At 41.1% G+C, this 22,504-nt stretch overlaps 1 protein-coding gene across 5 annotated transcripts in view; it reads right to left on the reverse strand.

Moving 5' to 3' along the window:
- Positions 1-22,504, reverse strand: part of phactr4b (phosphatase and actin regulator 4b) — a 47,424-nt gene that overhangs the window by 12,069 nt on the left and 12,851 nt on the right. For 2 of the 5 annotated variants that reach the window (XM_012852335.3, XM_012852336.3), the window contains exons 4-7: positions 7,692-7,862; positions 7,420-7,500; positions 4,887-5,399; positions 35-370 (exon numbers count right to left, since the gene is read on the reverse strand). In XM_012852335.3, coding sequence (XP_012707789.2) covers positions 35-370; positions 4,887-5,399; positions 7,420-7,500; positions 7,692-7,862 — 1,101 coding nt within the window. Of the gene's footprint in view, positions 1-34; positions 371-4,886; positions 5,400-7,419; positions 7,501-7,691; positions 7,863-14,697; positions 15,197-19,101; positions 19,322-22,504 lie in introns of those variants that run through there. The other 3 variants (XM_012852334.3, XM_012852338.3, XM_012852333.3) reach the window with 3 other exon arrangements.

The following is a 22,504-nucleotide window of genomic DNA, read 5'->3' on the forward strand; positions in this document are numbered from 1 at the left end:
CGGGATAAAGACCCGCTTATTTCGCAGTGCTTACCCAGCATGGCTGCGTTGTTCCTGTTTACGGGCTTAGGCGGAGGCAGAGGAGGCTGCTTGGTGCCCTGCGAGGTGGGCGTCAGGGCCGAAGGCGCAGGCTGGTGCGTGCTGGTGCCCGCAGAAGACACGGATCGAACAGGCTTCGAAGCCCCAGCCGAGGGGGAGGGGTACTGGCTGGAAGGATGGTTGGACGGGGTCCGAGGCGGACCGTCGCTGCCCGGCTCAGGGGTGGAAGTCTTCAGCCACTTGGGAGGCATGACTGACTGTTTAGGCGGCAGAGGCTCGCGAAGGGTGTCCTGCAGGGCCTCTGGGTCAGGTACAAAATGGCTGTCTGACTCTGTGAACAGAGAGTACCAGACAGGTTTAATGCAATAAAGCAAATTCTGGTGGCAGTACTTGGTAAAACTACAGTACCGCAGCTGAGTTTAAGAATATTAAACAAACAGTTCCTGAGTTATTATGTTAGGCGTACCTCTATATATGTTATCCAACTACATGATGGTTCATAGGCTTGGCCAGTTACCAGTTATAGTACAGGTTTTAAAAAGTTACAGCTTTAAGCCACTTATATATCTAACCATACCTTTCCAATGATTTAAATACATTCTAATATAATTCAGGGTTTCTCCTCTTATATTTGGTATACAGTAGCCAGATATATATGATGGATAGAAGTGTAATGAGATCTTGTAGCACAAGGTCTCGCAATCTTAAAATGCCACAATATGTCTGATTAATATGTGAAGTTAGTCTCATAAAGTACAACTATATCTGGTGAAGCAAGTGTAAGTTACTAATATCGCTGTCTGATACAACGCGGGATTTGATCTCGAAACCATGTTTACGTTTTTTTGAGAATCCTGAGACATCCTGAGATGCCTTGTTTAGATGACAGAGTCAAATGATGAAGACTTCTCATCAGGCTGGTGGACAAAACACAAAAACGGGCGAACCATTAGTTGCAAATGATGCTAAAGGCAACATCGGCTTCCACGGGTTAGCATACATAGTGGTGTTTGGGATATCAAAGGGTGCGTCTTGCTTAGCTAAAGTGTGACCATATTTCTTGTCAGAGGGAAGTCTTGTCATGCGCCATCTAGCTGCTGTCAGGATGAGACTTTAGTCGACGGAATCGCAGCTTCTGAGCCCTAGATATGAAGGTGTAAGTCCAAAGTTTAGCACACTTTTGTGTGTATGTTTTAAGACTCTTATTTTTAAATTAAGATACAAAGCAGTTCTTGAGTGGCCCTGCTGTGTTGACAGAGTAGGCAAACAAATATTTCTCCAAGTCCAACAGCACTTGCTTTTATTTAGATATTCCATTACTTGCATTACTTTTCTGTCTGTGCCTTTCTCTAAATTTTGACCATTTCCATCCATATTTTAGAACAGCGCGTTAACCAATAGTGTTGAGGAATTTGATCAAGCTGTGCCTATCAATCACTAAACTCAGTTTGTTGACTTTGGAAACACAAAGTCACAATTACAGTAAATACAAAAGCTGAGTTTTCTTGTCTGACAAAATACTTAAAGGAACCACACCAGATTTTGCACAATTTCAAACTGCGAGTGAGGAGAACTGGTTAGTTTGAACTGTTTTTTCCCAATGAGAAACTCTCGACATACCAATGGAATGAGTATTTTTACCCCTAAAATAAGATTACTAGCTATCCTGCACTTGAAATAAGATAATGGAGATTAATTGCTATTATTTTAAGCGCAAAAATCTTATTTAATTGGCAAATAGTCTTATTTACCTGCTCAAATTAAGGAAAAATACACTAATTTCAAGAATATTTTACTGACTTTTAGTTCTTTTTTGGAGTGTGCACAATCCTCCGGGGGAAACAAGGCTTCATCGGCGGACTTTTCTTTGTTTTCTTTGACATAAATGGCTAAGTCTCGGGTAAAAGATAGTTTCTTATGTCACGGTCAACGCTTACATGCATGCCATGCTGTTCTGTTTACGTAGCCTGTTGTGCACGCGCTGGAGGAGCTGCTGCTTAGCAACGGCTGTGCACCTTGTTGTGCCATCGGCGGAGAAAGTCGTCCCGGGTTGTCCCCAGATTGCTGCTTATTCTGACTAAAAGAAGCCTGGACTCGTTCGATCGTGCAATCAATTAATCAATTGTCATAGAATTACATCTTTACCCCATAATAGATTGTGTAATAAGCATGTTTCTTAACCAGACATTGTTTATTGCAGCACAAAAAGTTTGAGAAGATAAAGAGGTGGTGAAGCTGATAGGAAACTACAGCTAAGTTGTTGCATTGCCAAAACATCCCAAGTCGGACAGAGGCAACCTTTCCATTAAAACTTTAAACTGTGTTTGAGATGGAAATGATAAATGTTTTTTAGTAACCGGATAGACTAATAATTATCTGGGCTCTGTGTTTGATCCTAAAGCAGAAAGACACCAACACTTAAGTTTTGTTTCTGTATTTATCACAAGCTACATTGTTATCTCAACTTTTCATGCATCCCTAAACCAGGGTTTACATTGATCACTGTTAGAATCTTTTCTCAGATCTACTTTTACTGGAAAAGGCAAAAAATGCTGAATGTAATGCAAATGTGTTTTTTAAGTTGCATAATGTAGTGTTAAGGTTATTATAGTCTTAATGGTGGCATTAAATGATATAAATAAAAAGACTATTTGCCATTTGCATTCGCTGTATAATGCTTCCACAAATAAATATGAACTCCTGTTTGTGCCAGCGACAGGAAATTTATTCAAAGCAGAAGCTTACAAAACACCTTCCTGCAAAGCTCTGAATGCTTTAGAGAGTGAGTGAGCAACTCTCTGCAGCTACACCACTCCAAGCACTGTTCACGGCGGCTCTTGTTTGAGAACGGCATTATCTGGGGATCAGCTGTGAAGGCAAACAGCGTAGGCAGCTGCAATTACGACCGAAAAAAAGCCCACCTCCCTCTGACCACCCCACTGCTGCTGCTGCTGCTGCGGCTCCCACGCCATTCCTCAAAGTCGCAGCACCAAAGTACAGAGCTGTTTATTTACAGATGAACCTTTATCAATGCGACGTCACCGAACCAAAGAGGAAACAGTCCGGAGGAAAGCAGGAAGTCGAAATCAAGCACAGAGGACGCAGAGAGAGAGAGAGAGAGAGAGAGAGAGAGAGAGAGGAAGAATGAAAACGAGGACAGAAAGCAGGATATGTGATAAAGATAGAAAGAGTAGGAGAGGGAGAGAAAGGGTCGTCAAAGAGAGAGAGAGAGAGAGAGAGAGAGAGAGAGAGAGAATACAAGGTGAGATTTAGGAACCAGCTTGAAGAGACACATGCAGGAAGGCAAAAACTATTCACATCCACTCTAACTGATTTCCTTTTGACACCTTTACTATTGTTCTTTACACTATTTATACATTTTCAACTATTTTTCATTAAAATGTCCTTCTTATGTCACAGAAACACCACATGGATGAACGTTTCACAGTCTCTTGCAAACGTCCTGATACCGTCTTGCACTTTTTCACATTTTGCCATTTTACAGCGACAAACGTGTATTTTATTTGGATTTCACGCGGCAGACAAACACAAGGCAGGACGTACCTGTGAACCGTCTGGAAAATGCTGCCATGGTATACATTTTATCTAAAATCTTAGATAACAATCTGAAAAGTGTGCCATTCATTCCTAGTCAGTCCCCTTTAATCTGACGCCCTTAAATAATATCCAGTGCAACCGACTGCCTTGAGGAATTTAATGGATTAATGGAGTCAACCTGTGTGTAATGTAATCTCAGTATAAATGCAGCGGTTTTGTGAAAGCCACAGAGGTCTGTTAGAGAACATTGGTGTCTTCTTGAAGACCAGGGACTACATAAGTGGGGGCAGTCATGCCGTGGGGATACTTTTCTTCAGTAGGGGCACTGAAACTTGTCAAAATTGATGGCAAGATGGTTAGAGCTAGAACACAGGGCAATACAAGACTAAAACTTGAAAAGACTTGAGATTATAGAGCAGAGGTTCACCTTCCAGCATGACAATGATCCTGAAACAGCAGCAAAAGTACAGTTCAGCGGCTTAGATCAAAAAGTATTAGTGTGTTAAAATGGTCCAGTCAAAGTCCAGACCTAAATCCAATTCACAATCGGTGACAAGACTTGAAAACTTGTGTTTATAGACGCTATCCATTCAACTACATCAGCAATATGTAGTTTGACTCAGAGGGCTGAACACAATGCATGGCACATTTTGTTGACTTTTATTTGTAAAATAAAAATCTATTAAAAAAATCTAAATTATTTATCATTCTCCTTTCAGTCACAGTCACGCTCTACTTTGTGTTTTTCTCCATTTATCCCATAAAAAAGAAAAACGTTCAAAGGTTTTGAATACTTTTGCCAGAGATTGGAGCAACGGTCTAGTGGTCAAAGGAGTCCATGAAAAAGGGTAACTATTATCATTATTTACCACGTCTGTTTTCAGGAGGATTTGGTTTGCTTTTTCTTTTTGGAACCATGCTGAGCTCACAGCATGAGCATTCAGGAGCAAAAATGATCATAACAGATTAATTAGGAGAGGGGAAGGGAGGACGATCTGTTCTCTCATGTTCCTGAATAAGAAGCATAGCTGGAGCAAGCCTCCCGGGAGCCGACAGGAGGCTGTCTATATCTGGGAGAACAGCATTATGAGCTGAGGAGTGACAGCAAGATGGAGGGAAAAAAATGCAGAGCTGAAGATTCGCCTCATACTTTCAACAATACATCAGCAGGGTCAGGTCAGGAAATGGGAACATCACGGCTTTCATGACAAAAGCTCGGCTGGGAACTTAGGAGTGCAGCTTTTAGGAGTTGCTGGAAAATCTCGGGCGGCAGGACGGACGAGACTTACCTCTGCGGGTTCTTCCCTCCTCTGCGGAGGCGTGTCGAGGGAGCGTTGGCTTCCAGTCTGCTTCTGCAGGCCTCCTCCTGCCGTCCTCCGACGGGGCTTTCTGCAGCCCGGGCCTCCTGTTCCCGTCGTCGGGGTGAAGTCTGCCCCCGCGCCTGCCGTCGTCCATCTGAGCGTGGATCTGTCCCTGCCAGGCCAAGTTGGATTTCCATTCACCCTCTCCATGTGCACGTGCCCCCATCCCCCCACTTCTCCACCCGTCTTCATGTAGTCCGGTGCCCCTGGAGCACAAAGCTCCACGGCGGTCTCCGTCTGAGGGAGAGCGGCCCCTGTGGTCCTCCGGCTGGGTGAGCCTCCCAGGGTTCATCCTAAAGTCCGACTCTCCGTGGTGCTTGACCTGGTTCCCTGGGCTCCTCCCAGTGCTGACTCCTCCTCCTCCTCCTCCTCCACCTCCACTGACTGGCAGTGTGTGGCCATTCTTAACGTAAGACTGCTTCACATTTTGGGCCTCTCCGTCTGTAAAGGTGGGCCATCAAACACAAGTAAAGTAGGAGGTTAAAAACAAGATCTGACCATCCAAACCAAAGACAAAGTGGAACAGGGTAGAGATGAACAATGATTTTTAAAAATCGTAATATTTTATGTGACATTTTAGGCAATAATGCGCAAGGTTTATCCACCAGCACTGCTCTGTAACTACTGTGTTTTTTCCAGCACCACACCTACCAACGTAACCTCTGACCAAAGTACAACGTTCCAATTAAACTCCTGGTAGCATTTAGGGAACTCTACTTGTTAACATTTTTGTGATAGTAGGGCAGAAAAGGCTTTTTCCTGGCATACTTGCAAACACCTGTTAATAAACATCACTTTACATTTTACTTTACATTTTAAAACAGCTGTTGGCTACGAGTCAGCAAGAGCCCTCGTGTCCGTTGGTAGAACCAAAAACCCACTATAGTCTCAGTATGACGGCGGACAACATGGCTACTCAACTAGCTAGCGTTGTGCTACTACCAGTGACCAGCGGGAAAACGACGGTTTATTAAAACCTGAAAGCTTTGAGATTTTTTCTCCTCCACTGACTGAATGTCCTTAAAAATTAAAGATTATGCCTTTTAAAAAAAACGATTCTGGGTGAGAAATATATAACACAGCCTACGTCGCACTAAGGCAACGGAGGACTAGCCTACGGATAGTGGATACCCATTGTTTGTCCGATATAGGAAGAAGCGAGACTAAATCAAAAGCCAGACAATTATCGCCGCTGGCATCAATATGTCAGGTTGTTGTGTTTAATGTTTGTGCAAATCGATATTCTGAGAACTTAAGCTCTACCACAGGCAAAGGGGTGATCAACATATTCAGAGCTACCGAATGCAGCTTTGGCTTCAGGCTCTAAAACGGGTGAATTGAAATGAAGACACTATCAGAAATGTAAGTGCTCATTTTATACCAGATGAGAATATCTGTCTACTCTTTGATTTCACTGGAAACCCCGGTTTTTGTAAACAATTGTTTGAAACGCAGTTTTTACTGATGATGACCCAAGCATTGTACATTGTGGTCTTTTGCCCTTGCCTTTGGTTGGAGAGAGTTTTGGACTTTAGCACATAAAACTTGGAGTCGAAGTCATGGTATGTCACCTCCTGTACATGTTCACAATCAACAGTCATACGCATAAAAGTATTTGTTTGCTCGTAGCTTCTCTCTTGTGTACACGCTAGGTTTTTCCACCAAATATGTAACAGATAGCTGAATATTGAGCCACTTGTTCATGTCATGCTTCCTTTCAATAACTGTCCACATATCTGGAAGCCAGTTTTCATTTGTTAAAGTTCGTTTTTTAAAGTATGATTCACGATCTTTTGCGGATGATACACTGAAGTACCTGGATAACACTGGGCTAGGCACCATAGCTCCATTGCCATGCAGCCTTCTTAATTTACAAACAGTAAATAGGTCTAAAAGTACAGAAGGAACCATAAACACAACCTTTATGAATCTGATCTGCAATAATTTAAGTTTCTTGAATGTTACTGCTTATTGCTTCAGTTCTTAAACGTTTTGAATAACTACAGTGAAAGGGATGCATGTCTGAATAATTTAAAGAGGCTGATAGAAACAAGAAAAAAGTAAAAGGACAACACGGTATAGAGATGTTCAGTGTTTGTTGCTGTGATGCAGAAGCAGCTGTGGGTTTAATAAATGGGCCTCAGCGCTAGCGGGCCGCGCAGAAAGCTTGCACACAACCCTCTCGAAGCTATTTTGCTGGAGGGCACAATTTGTTCCAGTTTTCCAGAGCTCTGCAGAGTGGCATGTAATTTTAGACTGATATTACATTACTATGAAAAACACTGAGCAAATTCCCTTGTCTTAAAGTGTGCCTCAGACACCTGATGGATGCAGCTCCTGCCACAATGTGCTGGTGACCTAACTGTGGAGCCTGTGTGGATGTGATCGCCTCAGGGCAGCTTCTGTCAGAAAAAGATACCGCTGGCCAGAGAACTGAAACGAATCACAGACGACTTCTTACCATTATCTGGGACCTCCTTCAGCAGGCCTTGCTCTATAAGCTCCTGTCGGGTGCGCCTTGTCGACATCTTTCTCTCCAGTTCTGTGGTCAACAAACACAATTCAAGCGAAGTTTTCATCTCCTGATGTTTTTGTTGAGAAACTTCAGGAGAGCCAAAGAACGTGGTAGCATTTAGGTAGAAACACGCAGGCTTCTGACTTGGGTCCCAAAAGCTGAATGTGACCGATATGATCAGTAAGAAAGGATGGGTGGAGCGAGCTTGCAACACAAACCTTCGGATGTTTCTTTGAACTTCTCGCTGCTTTTCTTCTTCCGCCACTTCCAGGGTTTGAAGATCTTGCCAATGGTAGAGAACTTGCCTTTACGCTTCGGGGGAGGGGTAGTGTCCCCTGCGCTGCTCCCCTCTCCCACCATTGTGCTGTGGTGCTGCTCCGCTTCATCATCTAAAAGCATGAAACGGATGGTTACAGTGTCAGATTTTAAAAACACACGGCAACATAAAACAAGACCAGAGGAGCTGGAAAGTCAGAGCAGTGCTCCATCAATGGCAGGGATGCACCGAGAAATCGGCTGGTGACTGGAATCTGCTGAGTTATAGGACCTGACCGGCGACCAGTCAGGGCCTCTTTTTTTTTTACAATCAATGAACGCATCGCACTGGAGAGAGACACTTTCGCGGTAACAATAAGAGTATTCAGCGTGAACGAGGGTGGAAGACGTAAAGTCAGCCATTTTCAGTATCAGCAGGGTTTGTAAGAATGAAGTCAGAGGAAGGAGGGATAAAATAAGCTTTTAAAAAGGAAACCATTTTCTGCAAGACACGTCTGTGGCTTTATTCAGGCGTGAGAAACTCCTAGCAGAGAACAGTAAGGCTGTTATCTCCAGGAAAGTTGTTCTCTTTTATCATTTCCAGTTCCCAACCTTTGTTTGTCCTGGAACGTGCTTGATTTGAAACTGTCGGCAGCCTGTTAGAAATCCCAGAGTTAGGACAAGGGTCTACATTACCAAGGACATCGGTTCTCAAAACCTCTTATAACAAGTACCATCATCTCGACAGACATTTTAAAACTTTATTGTCACAGAACATTTCCCGTTAGTTGTGTCACAACAACAATGAAAACACTTTGGGACACAATCAGTGGTTAAATATGTTTAGAGTTTGCAGACGCAAAGAAAGGCAAAGAAATACCACGTATTAAACCTAGTCACTGGCATACAAATCAGCAAATCCCTCCTGTTTTTGAACATGTAAGTATAATTCTTAATTTTGTTTTGATGTGAATTTTTACTGGAACACATTATAAGATGCTATCAGCAATTGTTAAATTTTTTACATAACAGGTCATTTGTAAGCAAAGTAAGTAAAGCGTCTTTCACAGACACAAAGTCAAAAAGCACTGTACAAAATAAATCACATTTATAAACAGTTTGAAGACAGGCGATGGAAACACATAAAAGCCTGGTAGAACAACAGTTTTCAGCTGGTTTTTAAAAACGCCCACAGAAATATGAAGGTAAAAATTTGATTTTGAATGTGTGTGAGTTTTTGTTTTTTTGTACAAGTAATTATTTTGTTGTACGAGTTAAAATAATTTTGCAGCACAACTTCTCACATCATAATTTACAGGCATTCACATCCAAGCGTTTTGAAACATTTTTACCTTCATACAGAATCTGCAAGCCGAAGCTGCATCGGCAAACTCTTCCACAGTTCAGAAGCCAAAGACTCAAAGGCCCTGTGTCGTTGGAAAATGTAAAGGTAACTTCTTTGTTTGATATTTTGTATAAACTCAAAATAAGTATCCCTCTCGCTGTGCTCTGCAGCAAGGTCAGATTTATGATAGAGGCTGTGTTTGTGTAAAGCCTGGGAGGGTTTCTATAGAGATCAGAATCTGCCAGATGCAGATAGGGATGAAGTCATCCCTGAACTTCATAGGAACAAGGGTTAAATTTCTAGTGTCAACCTGATGGAGAAGTTTCAAATAGCCTATTCATTAGGGCCAAGATTTCCAGGCTTCTTGCTTTCCTTGGTTCATGTGGTTTTATTGCTGTTGTGTGACTTTCCACCTGAATAACACTGTTATAAGCGAGAGGCTTTCTGCTTCCTAGTCAGAGCAGAGGCAGAGCAGAGTGCTTTTGATAATGTTTTCTTCTGTTCCCATTCTTGCAAGTATTAATAAACTACTGGTGGAGCAAAAATCACTGATCTCCTTTCTTTAATTGAGAGCTGGGTTATTTTTATTCAATTATCACATGTCCCTTTAGTTTCTAGCCTTGTTTTTGAAGAACATCCAGAATATTCTAGGTTTGGGGTTGAAGGCTACGAAGAGCAGTGTGTTTGGTTAAATGCTGCAAAAAAATAATCAGGAGCCTGGCCATTTAGAGGCCTGTAGGTGAGGAGCACTTTAAATATTTAAGATCAAATTTAACAATCCACTCAGAGCGAGGGTAGAATATATAAGACTGGGTGTGTTTACTAGATTTAGTAAGAAGTGTGGCTGCTGTGTTCTGAATAGCTTGCAGGCATGAAATTAATGATCTGTCTAGACCAATAAAAAGATCATTAAAATAGTCTAGATGTTATAACTCAAATGCTTCGATAATGTTCTCTAGATCTGCTCGGGAGACCATTTATAGTATTTTAGAAATGTTTCCTAAACGAAAGAAGCAGGAAGGAGAAATAGATCTGATGAATGGGTCAAAACTCAGTGGGGAGTCAAATGTAACTCCAAATTTTTTTTTTCTTAGATTTTTTTTTTTACATAGTTTCTGGGGAAAAAAGAAGAAACTGTCTGATTGATTTTAGATTACAGTTGGCTGGCAGGTATCAAGGTTTTTGTGTTAAAAACCATAAAATTGCAGGAGAGCTCACCGCTGATTCGAGAGATAAATGTTGGATCAAGGTGGACAGTTTATCCTGGAGGAGTAGTTTAAAAGATGCATCTGGAAAGATGTGATAGGAGGTGTCAGAAAAAGCGACTGTAAGATCAAGTAAATATTTGGGCTGAGAACTGGCCCTTGTGGAACCCCACAGAAAAACAACTGGCATCCAAGTATCCGATGAATCTCAACGTTGTTCTAACATCAGTGATTCTTTTCAGGTGCACTTAAACTGCCAGCAAGCTTAGCAAATACCTTTTATACAACCAATTTTTAATGATCAGCCTGCTTCTGTGGGCACACTTTGATAAACTGTATTTTGGGCCATCCATGTTAGTTTGCCGATTTAATGAATTGGATTTTCCAGACCGATCCAAATGTTTTCACCCTTTTAGAAAGATGTTCATAATAAAATACAGGCTCTATTTGATTCAGTTGTCCCCCTCTTGTCTCTACTTATCATTTAACTTGTTCTGGCCAGAATTAAGTTTTTCCTTATGATTACTGAAAGAGAGTGTTGCACAGAAAGTAGCTGAAAGACTACTCAGTAAATTTTACAACCTTAAAAGCAAAATACTCAGTTTATGAAGTGGAAGGACAGCATTTTCTGTAGTCCCTGCCCCCCTAAAATTTTTAATTGGAACCATATTGAAACATATTCCAAACCAAAAGATTCTGCCAAACAGAAAGTAAACATGCAAATGTTAGCATCATCTTTCAGCAACCCACTCCCCCTGAAAAGATTGTCAGCAGGAGCAAGACGTGAGTTTATTTAAGCCGTTTGAGTCAATTTATGTTGAGTCAGACAAATGTTTAGATAAAACCATGCTTTTTTTTCAGAACAGTATTTTAGCTCTCTTAACACGATTTGCCCTCGTTGGAGCAGAACATTGAGGCTGACCTGCAAGAATCTCTAGTTTGGAAAAAACATCTGTCGATGTTTGACAGTATGTATAAAATACGTTGCATCGTCACAGACATCATTGGTCACTGACTTAAGTTGGACACAATCACAGTACTAATGCCTAAGATGCAATAATTGTAGATTTAAAGACATAAATTTGACCTTTTGCAGACATCTCACACTATAAACCAACTCTTTTGAGAAGGCTTTCATTGTGACACTAGACATTGCTAAAACAATGTTTTATTTCACAGATGGATGCTCCGGTAAGCGTAATATTTATTAAGCTGTTATGATTAATACAATAATACATGTCAATACAAGTAAAATAATGCTATTTAAAGAGAATAATCTTATTGCTCTATTTTAGAACCCTATAAACTTTTGCCATGAATGCATGGTTGAATATTTTCCTTATAGTATTTATTACTACTCTTATTTAACTTTGATCTAATTTTTACCAAAACCTGTAATAATTACCATTAGATAAGGAACCCATTGTCGTACATTCCTGTCTATAAACCATGGTTCAAGCACATACACACATAACAGCTGCTTTATTGGGAGCCACGATAACCAGTATTACAAACTAAAGATAGTTTGGGGCGCGGCGGTGGTGCAGGGGTAGAGCGGGCAACCCATGTTCAGAAGCCTTAGTCCTGGGTTCAAGTCCCGGCCCGTGGACCTTTGCTGCGTGTCTTCCCCGTCTCTCTCCACCCTATTTCCTGTTAGCTAACTGCCAAATAAAAGGCCATCAGTGCAAAAAGACAAAGAAAAAAACAAAACTAAAAGATAGTTTAAACTGTGAAGTCTGTATACATTTAGACGAGGCATTTTTATTTGTATAGGGCATTTTTAGTAACAGGACAATTCAAAGAGCATTATGTGAATAGAGGAATAAGCTTAGTTTTGTTTTAAATGTGTAAAATCCTGTTTCACAGTGAATGCTCTCACACACAGCAGGGTGATGATGCCTCCATTCATAATATAAATACATACTGAGGCTAGAAAGCCATTTTGTGTGCTGTTATATCTTAAACATGATAGTTTTTTTTAATGGGAGGAGTCTTAGTTGGCTAAAACTGGAATCGACAGCTCTAAGCTTTACCGCAAAAGATTGATGGGTGCATCTCTAACTACTACATGTCAGGTTTTTGGATTTCTATCTGAACTGAGCCACAGTGCCTTTGTAAAAAGTGACTGCCTCATCATGGAGGGTATTATATTTCGCTGTTACTTCTCGGGCACTGAGTGTGCTTTGGCAGGGTGATGCTGAGAGCTCATGAACTCCTCCACAGAGCTACCATTAACAGGAGGGCTCTGATGCTGGCTTTCAGCCAGCCTTTCTTACTGTCAAGTGCTCACATTCCTTAACTGGATGGAGACTAGTGCCTTATCAGCCCTTCAGCCCGCGCTGTCTCAGTGCAGAGGAGGCGGGCAGGATGGATGCGGTCAAATGCAGCAGAAAAACGCTGTCAGGCACAGCACACACGATACAGCTAACATTCAGGAAACGAGACCTTTTTTTTTTTTTTTTTTTTTTGGTAAGGAACGCTGATCACTATGGGATGTTAATGAGGCTGGGAGCACTCCATCAAATGACACTCTGCAGTGATGGCTAAATATTCTGGGATGCATCACTGACAGCTCCATCGACGGAGTGCTGAGCTAAGAGAGAGAGAGAGAGCTTCGAACGTTAGGTTTGTGTCAAAGCTGCAGCTGCTGCATTCAGCAGACATAATATTTACCACTGGGAAGAGAAGAGATTCAAGTTTAAAACTCCCAGTTGTGGTGCACACACAGGATGCCGTGGCGTCAGCGGTGCCACACAGTCGGATTCCCGCAACAACACGATCTCAAACAATACTAAAGCAGGTTGCTTAGTAAACAACTAAAAATCACAGAAGCAGAATAACAACATTAATCTTTTCTGAAAGCAAATGAACATTTGAAAACACAGTGAGTTAATAACGTCCAGCCTCCACCTAGAGTTTGGCACCTTCCTAATTAACACCTTGGTATAATGAACGCTGCTGACACACGACTTTCAGAGCCAAAAGACAGATTCTTTAAGCATTTATCATCACTGCTAAATGGGGAAAAATAGTTGCCAGTTACTATTACAAAGATATAATAAGATAAGAAAGAAAACTAGTTTCAAAACTACTAGATTTTTCTCAAACCGTTGAGATGCCAGACAAAGAACAGGAGCGCCGAGAGTATCCTGTATGTACGGAGCATGGAGTGCTGCTGAACTGCCCCTCCCTACTTGTTGCTGGTCACTACTGGCTAGCTGGCTGCAAAGAAAGCTAATACACTTTCTCAAGCAGACAGTGGACTACTTAACCAGCTAATATAAGCTTTTTACACTTGAATGACTCTGTAAAGAGCAGAATGGTAAAACGAATAATATTCCACACAATAAGCACCTCAGATATATGACTAAATTCAGTCGACATTTCTATATTGTACTTAAGTCTGTGTATTACAATAACAAATGGCGTGGGTTATGGTGGCCATCTCTACGCCAGCTCATCACGGCAAAGCACATAGACACACAGGACAAACGGCCACGCACGCACACACCCATCCAAGAGAAACCAATTAACCTTTTCAGGCTATGGGAGGAAGACGAAGCGCCTGGACAGAACCCACGCATGCGAAGGCAGAACATGCTAGCTCCGTGCAAAAAGACCTCAGCCTGAGATCTGACCTCCGACCGTTTGTGCTGCAGTGCTAAAAAAAAAACGTGAAATCCCTGTGTTAGTTACATATTGCAATAATAGAGATTTAAATTAACCCACGGTTTTTCTCACTCTTCTCACCAAGATGACCCTTTCCATCTATGTGAGGTGTGGACCATAAAATCCATCCAATCAGCCAGGCACATTATCAGCAAACAGTTTTAACGTATGACGGCAAAAATACTCTCGCAAATCAAATAAGAGCAGTCCTTGCAATTGTGATATCGCTCACCACTATGCCGCTCCGTTAAAGATGACATTATGTTTGTGATAATCAATGGTATTTTATTTTAGCAGCATAAGGTATGTTTAGCTTTTGTGTTTTAAACCAAATCAAGTGGATCTTGGACATTTTTGCAATACATTTGTGTTTTATGTAACAATTGGATCAGTGATCAGAAGGGATGTTCTTTCTGTTTTCATATCTCAGTGATTGCATCAAAACTAGGAAAGCCCCACTATTGTTGTTCTTTAAATGCATCAACCAACCAAAATGTATGATATTGAGTTAAAAAAAAGTTAATTAAGAATCTGATCAAAGTAAAAATACTTAAATGCATATATTTTAGTTCCTTCAGTCCTGTTTGATTCAAAACTATTTCCTCTATAAAAGAATTTGTGGCACTTTTTTATATGTTATACAGCTTGGTAAAAAAAATTAGTAATTGGTCAAAATGGCAGTCGGCAGGTCAGAACTCAAAAAGATTCAGAAATCATTAGAGCCTTTTCTAAAAACAGATCCTGATCTACCTGGAAGAGGGGTGTTAAGCGTCCAGCTTCCATGGTGGTGGGACCTGAAACAGCATGCCATGGGGAACCAGGCGACATTCAGAAGGCCAAAATCTCCAGATATCCTGTTTGCATCCCAGAAACCAAGTCGTAGAGGAGGAAAATCCAGCTGAGCATGTTCCAGTGGAAAACGAAAGCAGAGAAGATCCAGGTTCAAGAAGCAGGTAAATCCATTTCATCTGAGTGAGGCGAGAATGCGAGGATTCAGACCAGCTGCCATAACGTCCAGATTAAGCACTGCTGAGGGGAGCTTCTCTGTGATCCAGCATGGATGGCGTTTCTCACACGGAGCCGACCGTTCTGTCAGAGACGCCTCTGATACAGAGACTCAGCTGAGCCAGTGAAGCAGGATAAGAGCTGTGGCGGTGCCGGGCCTGCGCACACGCTGCGCAGATGACGATTGTGGACGACTCAGCCCGTCCAGCGGGCTTCCGTTGGAAAAAGATCCTGACAATACTCATTAAAATGTGTCAATCCAACGGCGTAAAAAAAAGAGACAAAAAAAATCACTTGGATCCGCTCTTTCACAGAAAAGATCTCCAACTAGTTGTTTCTGTTAGAGTGAGAAGTGATTCAGAGTCTGCTGGTACTGCAGCTGTCTGTTCGTGTGAGTTTGGAAATGGCAGTAGACGGGATAAAAAGAGCTACAAAGAGAGAGAAAAATACAGCCGTGATTGGTGGTGGTGGTGGTGGTGGGGGGGGGGGGGGGGGGGGGGTTGTACTGGAAACGCAGTCACACAATCAGGGTGGAGTGCCATTTCCTCCCCGAGAACAAAGACAGCCTCTTCCCCTTAAACTTAACTCAGTGTACAAGAGAGATTGCAGAAAAAAAGCTGACAAAAAAAATACAATTAATTTTCACTACAAGCATGAATAAACCCAGAATTCAGCCGTGTTCTATAATCAGAAGCTCTGACCAGATGAGGCCTACCAGTCAGAAAAGATGTGGGAGTTTGCTCCTGTGTGGGTGGTTCCTCTGACATATTCCATCCTAACACCATCAAGCATCTCCTGGAGACCTGGACAGGTGATCGAGCCGCTAAAGCAGCCTGCTTTTTTTTAACAAGTCTGCATGAAAGGCTTACATAACACAACCGCATCCACTCCAACGGTCCTCCAGTTGGGAAATCCCTTCAACTTTACAAGAACCTTTAACCCCTGGCAGGGCAGATTATCAAATTTAATCTACTTAATTGAGCACAGTGGTTATAATCACTGGGACTGGATCTTGGGCAAATTCATTCAGTACTTAACAGTAAGACTGGGTCAGTGACAGAAAACAAATAAGAGTACAATACTATATTAGTTACATGCAATTTATAAACGATACATAACCTGTAATAAACACTTTATAATTTAGTATTTTGCCAATTTACTGTACCTTTAATAAACCAAAAATGTTATTGTGACAATCTAAAAGTTTTGCATTAACATACCTTGACAGGATAAACAGCCGACGTAACAGAGATAGAAGACCCAGCTTAAGTTCAAGCTATAGTATGCCATGAAGGTTATTTAGATAAAAGGTATAAAATAAGACAATGAAGTTCTGCCAAGTTCAGAATAAAATCTGGGCCTTTGAAAGTGAAGACGGCTCCAGAACTACAAGTGTTAGAAGGGGGTAAAAAACTGCTTGAAAAGGAGAGGAATGTCCCCAATGGAGCTTTATACATAAAATATACTAGTGCTTTTCTCTTATTAAAGACCCAAGAATTTTAGTCCAAACACGCTTTTAGACAGCGGAAAAAAGGCTGAAAATTATCCGATTCTCTTCAAACAAATATGTTTGATCCATTGTCAAACTAATTTACAGAAGAAAGAAAAATGTATGCTACCATTCACATGTGTGGGGTCACCCATGTCATGTTTTTATTTCCAAGAACACTCACATTTTAATCAATCACATGATTTGTTAAATTAATGAAAAATATAGTCAGGACATTGACAAGGTTAGATATAATAATTTGTACTTTAAAATAATGATTTTGCCCTTAAAACTTTGCTTTTATCAAATAATCCTGCATTTGCAGCTTTGCAGACCTTGGGCATTCTAGCTGCCAGTTTGCTGAGGTAATGTGAGGAAAATCCACCCCATGCTTCCTGAAGCTCCTCCTGCAATTTGGATTGGCTTGATGGGCATTTCTTCAACAGCTCCAATCGGTTCGGACCAAAACGGTCGAAACCGGAGCGGTACAAGATGGATTCTCGTGTCTGTGAACGCATTACTGTGAGAATTCAGCTTGCAGGCTGCAGGCTTGACTTATATGCAAGAAGTTTTATTAGAATTTATGCAGGGAATATTTCATGTTAAATGGACACTGAAACAAGTAGGTGGAAGAGGAAAAAAGGGGAGAAAAGGTGAAAGAGAAAGAGGAGAGAAAGGGGAGAGAGCAATATAACATCTTCTGAGTCTGCTTCTACACCTGCAAAGCAAGATTTAAAAAGAACAGCAAAACCCGCTGATAAAGTATTACAGGTACAAACAACCAACGCCTTGATACCATCACTGAAGAATATACAGTATTATTTAACATGAAATGTATAAAGTGACAGCTAAAAATATTAATAAGGGTTTTCTGCACATAACTGAATCTGTAAGTACTTGAATCGAAGCACCTGTAGGTGTTTGTGAGAGAGTGCTTGTGTATGTGAGGTTTTTCCATGAGAAAAATGCTCAATAGTGGTTGTGAGGAGCCAAAGACCTGCTCCCCAGAGCACTGAGGCAGATGCCAGGGGAACCAAAATACCAGATGCCCGAAGGGACCCCCCGAGCAAAGGTGCCTGGGGGGGCCAAGACAGGGAAATCTGCCTCCCCCACCCAAGGTAGCAGGAGAGACGGACCCCAGGAACCCCCCGCCCAACACCTACAAGGCTGAAGCCCCCGGGAGCCGCGGAGACTAGCCCCTGGGCTCTGCCGGCAGCGGATCCAGCCGTGGGCCCCAAGGACCCGAGGCCGAGGTGGGGGCTCTGACCAAGCCACGGGGGGGCCATGCCCTGCGAAGCAGCCGCCAAGAGCGAGGAAAGTAATTTTGAATGCAAGTAATTCAGGTTCTCATCCAGATCTAAAACTTGAGACTTACATGTGACTGGCAAAACAATGACTTGGTCCCACGTCAGGTTAAATCAACAGATTTTTAACTGAATGCTTACTGTCCACTCCAAAATGAAAACATTTATGCTTTTTGATAAGATCTCCCCCTTGGGTAGAAATAGCAATACCTGATATCTGGGTGTGGTTTATGGAAAACAACACTAGTTTGACTTACATTAAGAACCAACTTTAGGCTGTACAGATAACCTTGCAGGACCTGAAAAGAATTTTGAATCTCATCCAAAGCCAACTAAGTACAGAATGATCTCTATAAATGTGCGCTCTAGCTGTATACATCATTTTTTCCATCTTTGTTAACTAGAAAAATAAAACAGAACCCTGAATTTGAGCCTTGTGGCACTCCTTTTGACATCTTCAGGCAATTGGACTCATATCTATCTGAAAGCTGACATCTAAACCAGCCAAAGCCCCCGTCACTCACAAATCCATATCACTTGTCCTTTTTTTTTTTTTTTTTTTTTTTTTACAGCGGAACAATGCTACTTCCTGTCCTATAATAACCTCATTTGTTACTGTCATAGCTGCTGTCATGGTTGTACAGAACGCAGCACTGTATAAGACCACTGAAAAAGCTTAGGCCAACCAGGTATTGCCTTAGTTTATTCTGGAATATTTGCAATAGAAAAACATCGGAATACAGGGGGATAATTATTTAAATCAGCAAGCATAGAACAAAGGCAGCTTTTCATGTCTCATGATTGGGGTTAAAAATATGAGTAATAGCAATGAAGTCATTTGCAGGTTTCACAACACGGGGTTTTAAATTAGCCCAGAAGACTGTTTTGGATCAACAGGTTTTAATGCGTTACGGAATGCCAGAGTAGAAAGAGGGGTAAAAACAAACGAGACAGTAGGAGGTAAATGGTGCCTTGAGTTAAAAATGATGCAAAGGAACAACCATGTTTGAAATTCGCAGAGCAAGAAATGCCCCGTGCTCTGTAGGAGGAAGATAAATGGGCAGCACGTGCACGAGTGTGTAAAAACACAGCTGAGATTTATGCACACGATCCCGTGATTTAACATTCTTTGTGGTGGTGAAAGTGAAGAAGGAGAACAGACAGAGGGAGAGAGAGAGAGAGGGGGGGGGCATGCAAAGATGATTACACAATCTCCAGCCCCCTTCTCTTCAAGATGTTTAAAGTCTTTAAAAAGGACCATCAAATAAGGAAACAGATTCAAACTGTGTGTGTGAGGGGGGGGGGAGTAAATCCTGTACTTTGACAAAGTGAGCCCGAGTAAGGTCAGAAACTCACCGCCAGAGTTGTGCCGCTGTGGGTCCTGAGCTGGGATCTCCACACGAAGGCTTTGTCCCATGATCCATCCCCCGAGGGGCCTCTACCTGCTCTGCGCCCCGCACCGTGGGCACGACTCTGGACAGATCGGCAGCTGCACCTGCCTTCCTGCCGCTTCAAAAAACAGCACTGTCCCTTTCATCTGCCTTTTACTCTATGCCTTCCACTTGAGTCCTCCCCCCACGTCCCTCCTTCTTCCAATCTCCTTAAGACTTCCCCTCCCTCTGGACTCCCTCTCCCCCACACTCAAGGACCCTCCCTGCTTGGCTCGCAGCACAGATCAGCAGTCAGATGCCTACCATTCCTGGGTGAAAGTCGGGTTATGTTTTTAATTTGCCGCGCGTACTGCAGTATGCGGTGCATTGTGCGGCTCCAGCAGTGGATGTACAAGGTGAGACTTTTTAATGTAGGGGAAACTGGGAAATAAAAACTTACGTAGAAATACTAGATTTAAAACCACAAAGCTTAGACTAACATCTATTTGAATTAAATGGTTGAGGCACAGCAGAAAGTATCTAAATGTTTATTTTTTTTATTGCAGTTTCAGTTAGTTTTTATTTCATTCAGAAATGACTAAAATACGTACACAACCATGCACACAGTAAATATGGCAAATCACTGCATCTTGAATGAGAAAGAGCAGCAAAAAGAGCAATCTTATGTCATTCCTTTCATTAATTTTAACAAACCTACATCAGTTCTGTTATTCAATCTTTTTTTTCTGTATTTACATCCATCTTATCTCAGTTATTTACCTTTACAATAATTACATTTTACTATTTACAGTACTTAAATGTGTGCAAAACGTATTACCATCATACTGTATATTCCCATCATTTTCGTGAACTTTAACTACCATACATCTTTAACATAGTGGTTTTTTATGTGTTTTTTGAATGCCATTATCATTCTTGACTCCTTAATTTCTTTATGGAGTCCATTCCACAAGTTAATACATTTTTCTGTCCGTTCCATCATTTTTGTTTTGAAAAATATATATATATATTTTTGTCTATTCCTTTCAGATTATGTTGACTTTCTCTTTTTACAAACCTTTCTTGGATGTTCACTAGCAATATTTTTTAGTGGCTTAAAACAAAACCTGAAGAACAGTATAAGCTACTATATCATAGAATTATAATAACTTAGACTTAACAAAAGTGGGTTTTAATTTACTTGAAGACACAACAACAAGAAAAAGCATTTACATTTAGATGTAAAGACGGTACCTTTATTGGATTTTAGTTGGATTTTATGTGACAGGCCAACACAGAAATCTATTACTGTTTACTGAACAAAGGACATTTTTTTTATTCTACACAAACAAATCTGCAAAGTGAGGTAGGCCACCTTCACCCTGACGCACCTAAATAAAACCCACAGTGTTTAATGCGCCCTCAGCATAAATGCAGCTGTTCTATGTTCTAATAATTTTTTTTTATCACCTGCACTAAATATATGGTTATTTTAATTAAACAAATTAGTCAGATTTTCTGCAGGGAAAGGATGTGCAAATCCAGAACTTTATAAAGGGTTTTGCTCATTTGCCTTATTAAGAGACAGTCTTCCAGTCTGCAAATTATTTTGAGCTTGAGTGAAAAAAACTGAATACTTTTTGGTCTAGCAATATAAAAACAGAATTGGGGTCAGTCTTTGAAAACACTGGCTGTATTTAGCCAATTTTAATAAATTCATTCAGAGCAGATCTTAACGCACCAAAATCTGCAGTCAATTAAAAATTGTCGGATAGATGTCGTCCTACTTACTATAAAATCACAGAGAGGGTAAAAAAATTTTGTTAGCTTTGCGTTGTACCCTAATAATTTCCAACAGTAAGATTTTAACCTGTATGTAATAATTTTATCCTAATTTTGTTGGGAGCTACAATAGCCTAACAGGGCAGCATCCCTAACACACAGCGGGGGCTACAGTGAAATGATTTAGGTCAAGTCATCCATGTATTAGAAAAGGCCTGGTCAGAATGAGTGGTAAATCTTTAGAACTCTAGCTCCACACAGTCAGACTGAGCTTAAATTAGTTTGCAAAGAGGAATGAGCAAAAGATAAATTAAAAAAATAAAAAATCAGCTTCTAAATGTGCTGGTAGAAACAAACCCCTAAAGGCTTGTAGCTGTGATTGCAACAAAAAGGTGGTTCTACATGTGAACGTCTCGGGAAGACTGAATACCAACGTGTGTCAAATATTCAGATTTCTGTTGTTAAAATAATAGACAACTAAGGTTGTACGTATTAAAACAGGTACAAAGTGATACATTTGTACAAAGCTGATCGCAGACCAGGAGCAAAGCAATTTCCGTCTCTAAAATGAGCAAAACAGTGAGAACTAACTTTTTTTCATAAGTGCCTTCATGAATATGCAGATCACATGCTAATGGACAAACCGCGCAAATTTATGGGGAGGGGATATGCGAATGTAATACGTAATACCCGCAAAGCGATTTTCCGAAGCTGAGGCTGCGAGTTGGCGCAGTTTTTGCCTCCATGTTTAGTACCTCTGAAAGTCAAGTGCAAAAATGCCTGCGGTCCTTGTGGCCATGAAAGGAGGCATTGGTATAATGACAGAAGAAGGACAGAGAGTCTCTCTGCAGGTGAAAATGTTTGGGCTGGTAGAATAACAACAGTAGAGTCATTTTAGTGCGGAAAAGGATGGCTGCTCAATGCAGCGTCTGCCCGTGGGGATTGGGGACGAGGTAATAATCTTCATGCACTTAAACCAAGGCGAAAAATACCGAACCTGATCCTAAACATGCTTGTAAATAAACAAAGCTGCATGTTAACTGCTTGTAACAGAAATAAATGTTTTTGCCATGCTGGACTGACTGGAGTCTTTGAGTAGAGGGATGGAGGAGGAGTAGGGCTGAACGATATAGAAAAAAAAGCATATTGATAAAATTTGAAATCATATTGACTCTTATCGATAATTATCAACAAATTCAAAACATATATATTTTAAGTGCAGCGCTGGCCATTTTATGCTCTTGCTTAACGGCCTATTTTTAAATACAGAACACACAAACACTGAATTCAAACACAACCCTTTATTCCACCAACATTTTACCAAAACTGCAGGTTTTTTAAAAAGAATATGAGCTCTCTGAATTTTTTGAAGGGGGCGGAGCTTAGTTCCCGGGTCTGAGTTTGTGATTGGTTGGAAGGGTGTAATGACTGTAATGCTAACAGGCTGGAATACAAAAGGTAGGAAAACTGTTCTTCCATTGAACTTTTTATTGACCCTTTTTTTCTATCATCGATATATGTCTATCGATCGATATATATTGTTATTGAATTATTGTCCAGCACTAACGAGGAGGAGGGGAGGGCGCTGTGCAGGTCTGACCAGCTTG

This window comes from Fundulus heteroclitus, chromosome 3 (assembly GCF_011125445.2).
Source record: "Fundulus heteroclitus isolate FHET01 chromosome 3, MU-UCD_Fhet_4.1, whole genome shotgun sequence".
Lineage (NCBI taxonomy): Eukaryota > Metazoa > Chordata > Actinopteri > Cyprinodontiformes > Fundulidae > Fundulus > Fundulus heteroclitus.